Source organism: Sapajus apella, unplaced genomic scaffold (assembly GCF_009761245.1).
Source record: "Sapajus apella isolate SASKATOON/1434 unplaced genomic scaffold, GSC_monkey_1.0 scaffold49, whole genome shotgun sequence".
NCBI classification, from domain to species: Eukaryota; Metazoa; Chordata; class Mammalia; order Primates; family Cebidae; genus Sapajus; species Sapajus apella.
Genome location: NW_022436989.1, coordinates 4235958 through 4249023, shown reverse-complemented (window position 1 = coordinate 4249023; position 13066 = coordinate 4235958). Strand labels below are relative to the sequence as shown.

Here is a 13066-nt window from a genome sequence, read left to right as displayed (position 1 = left end):
CTGTTGGGTAGTGGAGGGTCCTCCAGTGTGCTGCACTTCCCGGTTCAGGGAGCGCCCCACCCTGCCTCAGTCTGCCCTCCTTGGGCTACACCCACTGTCCAACCAGTCCCACTGAGATGCACCTGGTACCTTGGGTGGAAATGTGGAGATCACTCACCGTCTGCATCACTCTCGCTGGGAACTGCATTCCAGAGCTGTTCCTATTCAGCATCTTGGCAGAGTTTGCCTACAGTTTTTTCTATTATACTACACTCTATATCGCCCACCACACTTTTATACAGAATCTCATATTGCGGAACATTTTGAAGCCTCGATGTGCCAGATCCTGTATGGCGTTCTGAAATGAGACTTCTAATGCCTTAAATTACAATGGAGCTGCAGAACTGTCCGTTCAGTCCCATGGTGAGAGGGGGAGTCTCCAAAGCAAAGATCCAAAGTGGTTTCACAGCAATGATTCTCAGACAATTTTCCAGTTATTTAATTTTTTAATGATACTATTTACTCTTTTTCACTATTATAGAATTGACTGTATTAAAATACATGTTTCTGGCCTGGCATAGTGGCTCACGCCTATAATCCCAGCACTTTGGGAGGCCAAGGCAAATGGATCATTTGAGGTTAAAAGTTCAAGACCAACACGGTGAAGCTCTGTCTCTACTAATTTTTTAAAAAATAAGCTGGGCATGGTGGTGCACTTCTAATCCCAGCTACTCAGGAGGCTGAGGCACGAGACTCACTTGAATCCAGGAGGTGGAGGATGCAGTGAGCCGAGATTGCACCCCTGCACTCCCACCTGGGTGACAGAATGAGACCCTGTCTCAAAAAATAATAATAAAATAAAATACATGTTTCTCATAAGACTTTTTCAGGACCCTAGGAAATGAACCTTATAGGTTTTTAGTAACATACATTTTAAAGCGCAACACATCCATTATTACACATATGACTACTAACACCTAAATATGAGTCTGAGCTTGTCTTCTAGGAGCTCAGTCCTCTATCAGAAATACTTTCCTTTAAGGACATACATTTATGGGAAAAAGTCATTATTAAAGAAATATAAATAAAATAATAATATTCATTTACATTTATTATGGCTCAAAGCACATTACTTTCCTTTTACTCCAGGGCTTTTGACCCCTTTCTATTACGACTTTGCTGTTTTGTTTTGTTTGTGGTCTAAAGTAATTAAGTAACTTGCTTAACCTCTATGCTATACCAAGGATGGAGCAGGATGGAGCTGTTAAGTGAAAGACCCAAAGCAATTGCAATGAAGAAGGAAGATGGAGAGTCCAGACAGGAACAGGGCTATGTCTCTTAACACTATGCTCTTTCCAACAGGCTGGTATCATCAGCGTATATTTATATCTGCAGATAGCCAAACTATCTGATTGCATACAATGATGCTACATGTTATTCAAAGGGCAGGTATATTATTTCATTTTGCAATCCTGAATTGTGGTATGCTCATTAAGATACTGAATTTCACAGAGCAGACAACATAACAAAAAGCCATTAGAAAGTTGTGAAGATAAGTAATGGTTTTTATCATCAAATGCAGCATCTTGCTTTATTCACAGAAACAATGGACAGCAAAAAGCTACACATAAAATCATGAAGGTTAAAAGAAGATAAACATAACTATTGGCGACAGAATAAATAAAGCTAATGAGTAGTAAGTGTAGGCAAAAAAAAGTGCTACAAAAGTACTTCATAAAAACATATTTTTCTTTTTATACATTGGAGACTGCCAGTAAGAAAGAATATTAGTAGGGCCAGGTGCAGTGGCTCACACCTATAATCCCAGCACTTTGAAAGGTTGAGGTTGGTGGATCACCTGAGGTCAGGAGTTCAAGACCAGCCTGACCAACATGTGAAACCCCGTCTCTACTAAAAATACAAAAATTAGCTGGGTGTGGTGGCACACCTGTGGCACCAGTAGCTGGTGGCACACATCCCAGCTACTCAGGAGGCTGATGCAGGAGAATCACTTGAACCCAGGAGACAGAGGTTGCAGTGAGCTGAGATCACCCCACTGCACTCCAGCCTGGGTGACAAAGCAAGATTCTGTCTTAAAAAAAAAAAAAAAAAAAAAAAGAGTATTAGTAACACTCTATTGCTTCCTATATTGTAGCACAATAGTGATATATGAGTTTAAAATACAAGTTCTAAGATAAGCTAACAACCAAAATATAAAAATTTTTTTAAATCAGAAGCTTAAAATGGGCAAGAAAAATGACAACCTCCTTCTTCTGAAAACCAAAACAAACTCCTTTTGTCCTTCTCCAAATCCATGTTATCATTTGGGATTGCAAAGCTTCTTTGTTTCCTTTGCTTTTTGTCTTGGTTATACATCTATGCTATTAATTATGCTGAAAATATAAAAGGTGTCTTTTAAATAAAAGTATTACGGACAATTAATATTTTCATAGTTTAAATGTAATCAGGTGAAATAGAAACTACTCACAAGTTTACTTTGTTCTATGAAAACACAGAATTATTCCATATTTTATCTAGTCGTACTAACAAACAGCTATCAAAGTCTTTGTATTCAACGGTAACCCGTCTACTAATAGACAACATACAGGACAATAAATACTAACATAAAATTGTTTTTCAGTAAAAACAAAAAGTTGTTCTTTTCAGACTTTACAGATTAAGAAGCCTGTAGCAAACACTGTAATGAAAAGGCCATTTTCATATAAAAACTGTATGTTAATCCAATAGAATTTACTTCAAATAGCTATTTTATTAGATTACTACGATTATACATAGGATTCAAGTCTGTGGCTGTTACCTGGAGGGACCATTACTTGATTTCTGTACTTGGCTAAGAAATACTGTTAAGTATTTTGATGAGGTTGCTTTTAACTAGAGGCCAATGTTAAAACTAAAGCAGCTACCGCCTCAGGACACATACATATTTAAATACAATTTAAGACTGCAGATCAATCATATGGAAGTTTCCTACATGGTTTATACTTATTTCTTTTCTGGTTATTGTCTCTCAATCATGTCACTGCTAATTAACAATTCTATTGGTTCTGAAAGAGAATAAAACAGAGAAGAAAATCGCAAATTTATTGGTAGCAGTTGAAATTTAGGTTAGTCTAAACCAAATCTGATCACGTAAAAAGCAATAATTATTGCATTTTAGGCACAAAGAGTCATTCTAACTATCTGCAAAATGGTACACTTACTTTTATATGAATATTATCTGTACAAATAAATGTTCTTTGCATTTTTATGTGGCTTACTCTTAATAGCATTAGAGATGTTTTATGAAATACTGCTTGTATAATAAATTTGCTTAGCTAACCTTTTTTTCAGACATAGGTAAATTTCAGCCTAGAATTTGTTGAAAAAAAAAAGTTTTTTGTATTTCGAACTCATTTACTACAATCCATCCTACATAGGCTAAATAAAAATGAAAAACAAAATTAGTTACTAAATACATTCATTTGATACATTTCTGATCAAAAGATAGTTACAAATAAATGCAATATATCCATCTTACCAATATGAGCTCTGTCAGATATAATAAGCCTTTTTTCCCAGCCTTCTAGTCCTAGAGAGAAAGGGGGAAAAGATATAATTAATTGAATATTTTGTATAACATTTTTTAAATCTTAATTTCTTTAGAAGTATGTCTAGGCTGGGCATGGTGGCTCACGCCTGTAATCCCAGCACTGTGGGAGGCCAAGGCAGGTGGATCACTTGAGGCCAGGAGTTCAAGACCAGCCTGGGAAACATGGTAAAACCCCGTCTCTACTAAAAATACAAAAATTAGCTGGGTGTGGTTGTGGGTGCATGTAATTCCAGCTACTTGGGTGGCTGAGGCAAGAGAATCACTTGAACCCGGGAGGCAGAGGTTGCAGTGAGCCAAGATCATGCCACTCCAGCGCAGGCGACGGTGAGAGATGCTGTCTCAAAAAAAAAAAAGGAATATAATGTCTAAAAGTGTTTTTTACTGAAGCAATCATGTTTGTGTCTTTTCTTCTATATGGGAAACATCATGTCTAACAAGAGTTTTCTCACCTGTCATTCTTTCCATACACAAATTCACTCACACGCTATCTTTCCAAATGCCTTGCTCTAAAAGCTCCATATTCAAACCAGTCACATCCATATAAAATACCTCTAGGAATCCAAAAAGCAAATGGTAGAAAATCATCATTTTTGCTGTGGAGGTTAGTTACCTAGCAGGGAGAAATCTGACACGAGGGAGTTAATTTTAGGAATGGCACCCTTTCCCAAAAGATAATTATAAAAAATAAGGGCTGGGTGAGGTGGCTCACATTTGTAATCCCAGCACTTTGGGAGGCCAAGGCGGGTGGATCACCAGGCCAAGAGATCAAGACCACCCTGGGAAACATGGTGAAACCCCATCTCTACTAAAAATACAAAAATTAGCTGGGTGTGGTGGTGTGTGCCTGTAATCCCAGCTACTCGGGAGGTTGAGGCAGGAGAATCACTGAAACCAGGAGGCAGAGATTGCAGTGAGTCGTACCACTGTACTCCAGCCTGGTGACAGAGTGACACTCCGTCTTAAGGAAAAAAAATTTATATATATACACATACACACACACACACACACACACACACACACACACACACACATAAAGAAAAAAATAAACCTTTTCACTAATTCTTCTAAAGTACTGTCAATTACCGTACTTACTACAATGAATTATAAGGAGATATATCTATTTCCCCATTTAACTGTGGAAGCCCTAGAGTAGGGGTGGTGAGTTTTCATAGCACAGAATCTGTTATCAAATAAGTATTTTTAAAAATTATTTTTGGCTGGGAGCAATGGCCTATAATCCTAGCACTTTGGGGGACTGAGGCAGGAGGAGGGTAGCTTGAGGCCTGGAGTTTGAGACTAGCCTGGGTGACATCTCTACAAAAAAAAATTTAAAAACCTAGCCAGGCATGGTGGCACGTGCCTATGGTTCCAGCTACTTGGGAGGCTGAAGCAGGAGGCCTGCTTGAGCCCAGGAGGTAGAGGCTCACTACTGTGTTCACACCACCACCATCACCAATGCACTCCAGCATGGATGACAGGGCAAGACCATGTCTCAAAAAAAAAAAAAAAAGATGCTTGAATGAATGAGTGAATCCAAATCAAAAATACAAAAGACAAATTGACAACCTTTCAAAACTAATCTTTAAAAATGAAAAATTCATTTTTACCTTAAGATTTATTTTGAAAATTTATTCCTTATAGATTAAGGAGGAGAACCTCCTTAGCAATGTGCTAAAAGGTAAACCTAGAACATTAAGCCTCCCCTGCTATGGTTGTTTTGACACACAAGCCTGTATTCTAAAGTTAGTTTAGGAGATATAAAAAAATAGTACCAAGAAATTCAGTAAAGTGGGTAAAGGGCAGGGTTGGATAGGGTAGAAGGAAAAAGGGAGCAGGGCAAACTTTAAAGGAGATGAGAGCAGAAAGCAGCACAGACATCTCAAGTTCACCAATATAAAACTCAGAGACCAGGTCACAGGTAAAAACACAGAAAGGAGAAATGAGATCGTAGCAAAGACAGGGCTCTGTAAAGTCCTATTTAGTGGTTAAGAACACTTGAGGACAGATTGCTACTTTTCAAACTCAACAATACTTTAACAGTAATTGAGTGTTTTAAATGTGAGTTAATTCCACGGGAAACTATACTAATGATATTCCTCAATTATGTATTACAGGTTGAGTGTCCTTTATGCCAAATACCAGAATATTTCAGATTTCAGATCTTTTGGGGCTTTGGAATATTTGTGTATCAATGAGATCTCTGTGGGGGGCGGGACTCAAACAGATACCTGAAATTCATTTATATTTCATATACACCTTATACACGTCAATTGAGGTAATTTTATACAATATTTTTAATAATTTTGTGCATGAACCAAAGTTTGTGAACCCTCCTCCTCCTTTTCCTCCTCCTTCCTCCTCTTCTTCTGTCCTCCTCTTCCTCCTCCATCTGTGGTTGCTTAGCAACACCAACATTCTTAACTCTGAATTTATATGCTACTGACAAGTAATCATTTTCTTACGCTTATTCAAACACAAGTATTTAACAGTAAAAAATATGACATACCCTTAATACAGCAAAAAAAATGTGTTTGGGGTAACTAAGCAGCACCAGTGTATCTGTGTCAGCTGGCAAACAGCAGCAACAACCAACAATGGCAGGCTTCTGGTCTCCACCTGTATGCTATATTTCATTTATTACCACAGTTGGCATGTCCAGCTAGCACACATGCCACTTTACTACCCTCTGTGGGCATGCTTGTGTGGGGGAATCTGGGCGTGCATGGAAAAGATATGTGAAAGCTGAAAGGGGAGAAGGCCTTTTTTCCCTTGGAGACACTGAAGAAACTGTTTGTGTGCCTATGTTTGGACTGTGACTCGCTGCATGAGGTCGAGTATGGAACTTTCCACTTGTGGTGTCATGTCTGCGTTCAAAAAGTTTCAGATTTGGGGAGCATTTTGGGTATCAGATTTGTGTGTTAGGGATGCTTAACCTGGAATTATAGTGTCAAATTCTACTCATACCCTAATGAGATGGCCATGGTTAATGTAAACCTCTAAAAATCCAAGACATTAATAAAGGAAGGAATCCAGGACTACCTATTTTAAGGAGACGGGCATGGATACAGAGCATAAAAGCAGCATTTCCTTCATTTAGAAGGAGGGACCTAAACAATTCCCCTTACATCCGTGTAGCGTGGGGAAAAAAAATTCCCTTTTGCCCCTAAGTTACAGCAACCAAAGGAGATCCTCTAGATCCTCTAGAAAGCAAGACTGACTATGCAAATTCAGGAGTTTGCTAGTTTTGCCACCCACATATTGTAATTCTAGCTACCTTAAGTTTGCAGATGACCAATGTGTAAAAAAGTCAGGACTTAACACAATAGCATAAGATGTTGGTCTTTTGTTTAAAATACTGTTTATAATGAATAAAACTTAATAACTGACATTAGAAATTTGTCCTGTATTAGCCTGAAATTTTAAAGTATAAGACAAACATATTGTTTGTCTGGCATAAGATCCTAATAAAACTTTGTGAAAAACAACTGGTCACCAAGTAGACTTATTCTTTCATACCTTTTCCTTTTTGAACATTTTTCTCTGCTTCTTCAAACAATCCAGGTAGATGAATTACCACACCATTTCCTAAAGGAAAACAAACAAATCCCAACTGCAAACATCTTTAGCTTTAACACAAACATATGTAACTTATAGGACATTCTGATTTAACAGGGTGTTACCACAGAAATAATTTCAAGTTTGAAATAGGAGTATAACTTAAATACATAATGGGATATAATACAGTGAACATAAAACACTAGTATACTCGATACAGTTTAAAATTTCTTTGCAACAAAGTGAAATATATTTTTTAAGGAAAGTTATTATATAATTTTAAGCAAATGGAACATGGTCACAGTACTCACTAGATCAGTATCTTTCAAGTTGAGAAATCATGCCCTATTAATGGTCATAATTCAATTTAGTAGGTTGTGATTAGGATTTTTGAAAATTAAAAAGTAGAGCAAAAGATCAGATTGCATCATTTATTGTAAGTACTCAAAATAAATTCATGAACCTCTCATATTTCTTACTATGAGTCATAGTTAAAAGTATTTGGAAAAAAAGGATTTGGAAAACTGATTCAATGACCTAATTAATACTTAAGATCTTAAGATCATCAATGAACACAGATGAATTTAATCATTCCAAAAAGTATTACTGTTAAAAGACCTTACAGTGACAAAAAGCCAAAGTCAGAAGGTATCAAGGTCCAAATTAATAAGAGATCAATGAACCATCTGGTTAGTGAGAGACGAAATCAGTTTAGACAATAAAAAATAGATGTCATTACCAATTGGTGGGGGGGGGAATCTCCATGCAGTTCTGTATATATACTTACCAATGAATGCAGTCACATTTGGATTAATTATTCCACTGGGTAAGAGATGAAAATCATATTCCACAGAATCCACAACAACTGTATGGCCAGCATTATTTCCTCCCTAAAATATAAGACAGGGAAAATTAAGCCTGATGATAAATATGGCAAATAACATATCTCCTTCCAAAGTGAATTCATGACTTCCTGCCAAAAGGCCAACTTAAGAGAACCCACATATTTGCCACAGTTACTGATTCGTTAAAGGCTTTAACAGAGTTTGGCTGTCTTCTTTCCCCACTGTAGTGCATCTGAGTGATGATCCTGAAAGAACATGGAAACTGGGAAATTCAGGTTTCTGAATGACAGAAAATCATATTCCTTCTTAAAAGAGGAAAAAAAGTGGAAAAAAATAAAACACATAGAGCAATTAGTCTGTCTTTGGCTATGGAGGATTATGGCAATCTAACTAACCTTGATATTTCATCTACACACAAAAAAAATAAAAGATAAAAAAGAGTAATCTAACCAGTTACCCTAACTTGATGTAAATATTCACATAATTCCCATCATCCTAAGAGTGTGTCAAGCAACTCTGTGACCTGAAATTTGTATTCCTATATGGACTTAACAAGAATCTCCCCCAAATATTGGTTATCCTTGGCCTCTCATTTATAAACCAGTCTGGTAGGTTTGGTTAGTGACAGATCCCTAGAACCTGCTCATCTCTGGATAAAGTAATATCCTGAGTCAGAACTGCTAACACTGAGAATCATACTATAAACCCATGGTGACATTTCTATTCTATGAAGCTTATGCATAAATAACACAATGTAAAAAGTCAAATGAAAAAAATTAGGTACAAAGGAGGCTAAATACTAAGTAACCATACAACTTTTCTAATTTATAAGGTTAAAAAACATGAAGAAAGCACAAGTTTTCACAATCATGTCAGCTGAGTACATATATGTTTAAACTTCTATGCAATATTAACATACCTTTAAAAGCAAACTCAAGATGCATTTGCAACAAAAACTTTAGCAACATCCTTGTATAACATTAAAATACACCAATCAAAGCTATATTGCCCAAGAATGACTATTTCAGCTTGATCACAAGGCTATTTTTCTTTCATTTTCAATTTTTGTTGGTACGTAGTAGATGCTTGTATTTATGGGGTACATGAGATATTTTCATACAGGCATATGAGTAATAATTATATCCAGGTAAATATGGTATCCATCACTTGCAAGCATTTATTCTTTCTTTGTGTTACAATCTAATTATACTTAGTTGTTTAAAAATGTATAATAAATTACTGTTGACTGTAGTCCCCTGTTGTGCTGTCAAATACTATTTGACAGATCTATTTCTATCTAACTAAATTTTTATACCCATTAACCATCTCCCCACCCCATCCCCCACCCTTACGACTACGTTTCCCAGCCTTTGGTAACCATTCTTCTACTCTCTATCTCCATGAGTTTCATTGTTTTCCTCCCCCAAGTAAGTGAGAACATGTAAAGTTTGTCTTTCTGTGTTTGGCTTGCTTCACGGAACATAATGACCTCCAGTTCCATCCACGTTGTTGCAAATGACAGGATTTCATTCTCTTTTATGGTTGAATAGTACTCCGCTTTGTTTATGTACCACATTTTCCTTATCCGCCTGGGTAACGCTGCTAATTATTCAAGGTTCATAGGCTTTTTAGTCAGTAGGTGATGAATCCTGCCAGAACTGGGTCCTTCCCTTTGAAGTAGTAACCTCCCTTCTGGCCCAGGGTATGTCTAGAAATCTGTCGAGGAACTAAGGCCTGTGATGGGGAGCTCAGGACTCTACCCAGTGCCCTATCCTACTGTGGCTGGTATCCAACTGCAAGACAAAATCCTCCTTACTCTTCCCTCTCCTCTCAAGTGGAGGGGAGGAGCCTCTCCTGGAGCTGCATACTGTGCTGCCTGGGGTAGGGGGAAGAACACAGGCACTCCCTCGGCTGGTGTCTCAATACGTCACATGTCCCCCCAAGTCCACTGGCTGCAAGTCCAGCACACCACCAGGATTTGCCCAAAAACTGTAGTCTTTGTGGCCCAGACTATCTTCCAAATTTATTTAGGACCCCAGAGCACTTTAACCTGTGGTGGCTAGGCTTGCTAGAACTCAGGTTCTGACCACTAGGATGGGCAATTCCCCTCTGGCTAGGGCTGGTCTAAATGCTCCCTCTGTGGGCACTGGTAAGTTCTGCACAGTGTTGCTTTCTGTTGTGACAAGGGCAGCACTGAGTTCCAATGCAAAGTCCTACGATCACTGAATTCTCCTGCCCCTAAGGACACAGATTCCCTCTCAGCACCCCATGGTTGCTGGGGGTGGGGAAGGGGTGGTATCAGCAATTTGTCTTTCCTACCCTCTTCCAAGCCTCTTTCAGTGAGATGAAGTTAAAACCAGGTACTGTGATGGCTCACCTGATTTTCGGTTCTTATGAAAATGCTTTTTGTTTGTGTGGATAGTTGTTAAATCTGGTGTTCCTGTGAGAGAACAATTGGTAAAGGGTTCTGTCTGGCCATCTTGCTCCATTATGCCTGATCCACAAGGTTATTTTTAACAAATTGAATGTTACCTACTTTTACCGAATCATCACCAATCATGAGGTCACAAAGATGCTAGAAAAATGGGCCCTGCTAAAAAAAATCTTCAAAAAGCAAATACCTATTTCCATGGTGTTCTGCACTGTATAAAGCAAAGAACTCTTTGAAGACTAATGTATGGCATACACATAAAAAAAAAACAAACTTGGCAGTGTTAGGCTAAAGCCTATAAGACACACTTTGGCAAGGCACAGGAAGACAGAAACGAATGCTGAGCAACACCTTCAAGTGATACGAAAAAGGGAACAGGGGTATTATTTTTTACTATTTATTTTTTAATAGGAAATTCCTGCAAGTGATACAGATACCAAATGGCACAGAAGTATGCACAGTAAAATGTGAAGACTTTCTCATACCATTGCTATAAGACAACCAGTTAGCACAAGTTTTTGGTGTCCTTCCTGAGGTGATTTATGCATATAAGACATATATACAATGGTAACAAACAATATATATGTGGACAGCTTGCTTTTCATACCTAACAAATTTTAGTACTTCTGTAACCTTGCAAACAGAATTATCTCATTCTTTGAAAAGCTGCATTGTATCCTTTTGTATATGTATCTATATAATAACTTATTATACTGGTCCCATAATGAGACCATTCAGATTGTTTCCAATCTTTTTCTATTACAAACAATCTTGCAAAATAAATAAACTCCCTGGTATAAATTATTTCACACTTGTGCAATTTCATCAATTCTGATAGAATCCTAGGACATTATTATACACCAAAAGAACACTATTTATCTTAGTCTTTAAAAAAAGAACTCACAGGGTAATTCTTGCCTGCATTTCAGTTCCTCTTGTTACAAATATGCTAAGTTTAATAAATTTTTACTAAGTTGTTATGAAATATTTGGTAATTTTGAGACAAACAACAAATGAGGTATTATTATCAAAGCCAGACCAGTTTTTTTTAGAGATGGGGTCTTACGATATTGCCCAAGCTGGCCTTGAATTCCTGGGCTCAAGTGATCCTCCTGTCTCAGCCTCCTGAGAACCTGAGATTAAATGTGCATGCCACCCTGCCTAAAAATTCATCATTTGCTCAAGGTTAAGAACAAACTATCTTCCTCTAATTTTTGGAGTAGGCCTTTAAAGTAAGTCTCCTAATTTATACAAAATTACTTTTATAGATACACTAATATAATCATTTGATAAAACAGTTGTTATTGGTAGTGTAGGACAATGTTCTTATTGTGTAACAAAAGCTTCCTCTCTTAGCTAATATTTTACCAAGACAGGTAGTAATGATGGAATTAACCATAATAAAGAGATGATGGTTCTCACACACACACACACACACACACACACACACACACACTCCCCACCCCCCCACACACACTCACACTCTCTCTCTCTCTCTCTCTCTCCCTCCCTCTCTCCCTCTCTCTCTCTCTTTTCCTCTCTCTCTCTCCCTCCCTCTCTCCCTCTCTCTCTCTCTCTTCTTCTCTCTCTCTCTTCGGCAGATGGTGTGATGGATGACTGGCTTAAGTTTGCCCAAGTTTATCAGTAGCTCAGGCTGGAAAGTTCATTAGTAAAAGACTTAAAGTCATATGCTGGTGCAAAGTTTGCTCACTCACTAAATATTAGTTATTAAAAAATACCAACATTTTTCAATAACCAATATTACATTAAGGATTATTATATGGTTTAAATATTTAAATTGCTTAGCTGAGTGTGGAAATATGGCTAAATATATGCAGAAAAATCCTAGGATTATCCTACGTAGGATTTAGGGGAAAAAACATAAGTGTTTATTTATATTGGTCACTAGTGCTCTGTGGGGCAGCTGGGGTATAACTTTTAATCTTGAAATGCACACTATGCAGAAGGGTCCTGAGGTGAACTGAGAAGGCGCTACTCATAAGGAGTTTCTTGATGAGGTAATCTTTATATGAAACAAGTTTTAGCATGCTATATTTTATAAAATGCAACAAATAAAGCTTCAAATTTGAAGTCCCTATTTAGATGCCAACCTAAAATATTTAGATTATGTAAATATGCAAAATTCACCTTGGGAGCTCAGGCAACTGTCCTCAAACAGAGATTATACTGGTCCAAGGAGAGGTCACATATTAGCAGATGCAAAACAAAGAATTTGAAATATGAGCACCATCACCAAAAACAGTGTCAAATACGAGCACCCCCTCAGTCTCCCAGCTACATATTATAAAGGGCAGATGCAGCCGCTTCCTACATGGGCCCATGGGCAACTCTATGTAGTATGTGCCAGCACTATGGCGACTACTTAGGAGAATCATGAAACATTATTAAATAAATGATGGCACTAAATAAATGATGGGAGATATTTCATTATCAGATAGTACTAAATAAATGATGGGAGATATTTTATTATCAGATAGTACTAAATTAATGATGGGAGATATTTTGTTTTTCTACTTCTAATGGAGACATACCATTTCCTTCTCAATTCAAATTTTCCACAAACCAAACTTGATAATGATTATTCCCTACAAAAATATTAATCTTATAATCACATTAACAGTTACA

General features: G+C 37.4%; 1 protein-coding gene across 2 annotated transcripts in view; it reads right to left on the bottom strand.

Moving 5' to 3' along the window:
* ADSS2 (adenylosuccinate synthase 2) overlaps positions 1 to 13066 on the bottom strand; it is a 42423-nt gene that overhangs the window by 20846 nt on the left and 8511 nt on the right. Inside the window, exons 2-4 of one of the 2 annotated variants that reach the window (XM_032242206.1) lie at positions 7932 to 8034; positions 7106 to 7174; positions 3518 to 3568 (exon numbers count right to left, since the gene is read on the bottom strand). In XM_032242206.1, the coding sequence (XP_032098097.1) occupies positions 3518 to 3568; positions 7106 to 7174; positions 7932 to 8034 (223 nt within the window). Of the gene's footprint in view, positions 1 to 2971; positions 2992 to 3517; positions 3569 to 7105; positions 7175 to 7931; positions 8035 to 13066 lie in introns of those variants that run through there. The other variant, XM_032242207.1, reaches the window with a different exon arrangement.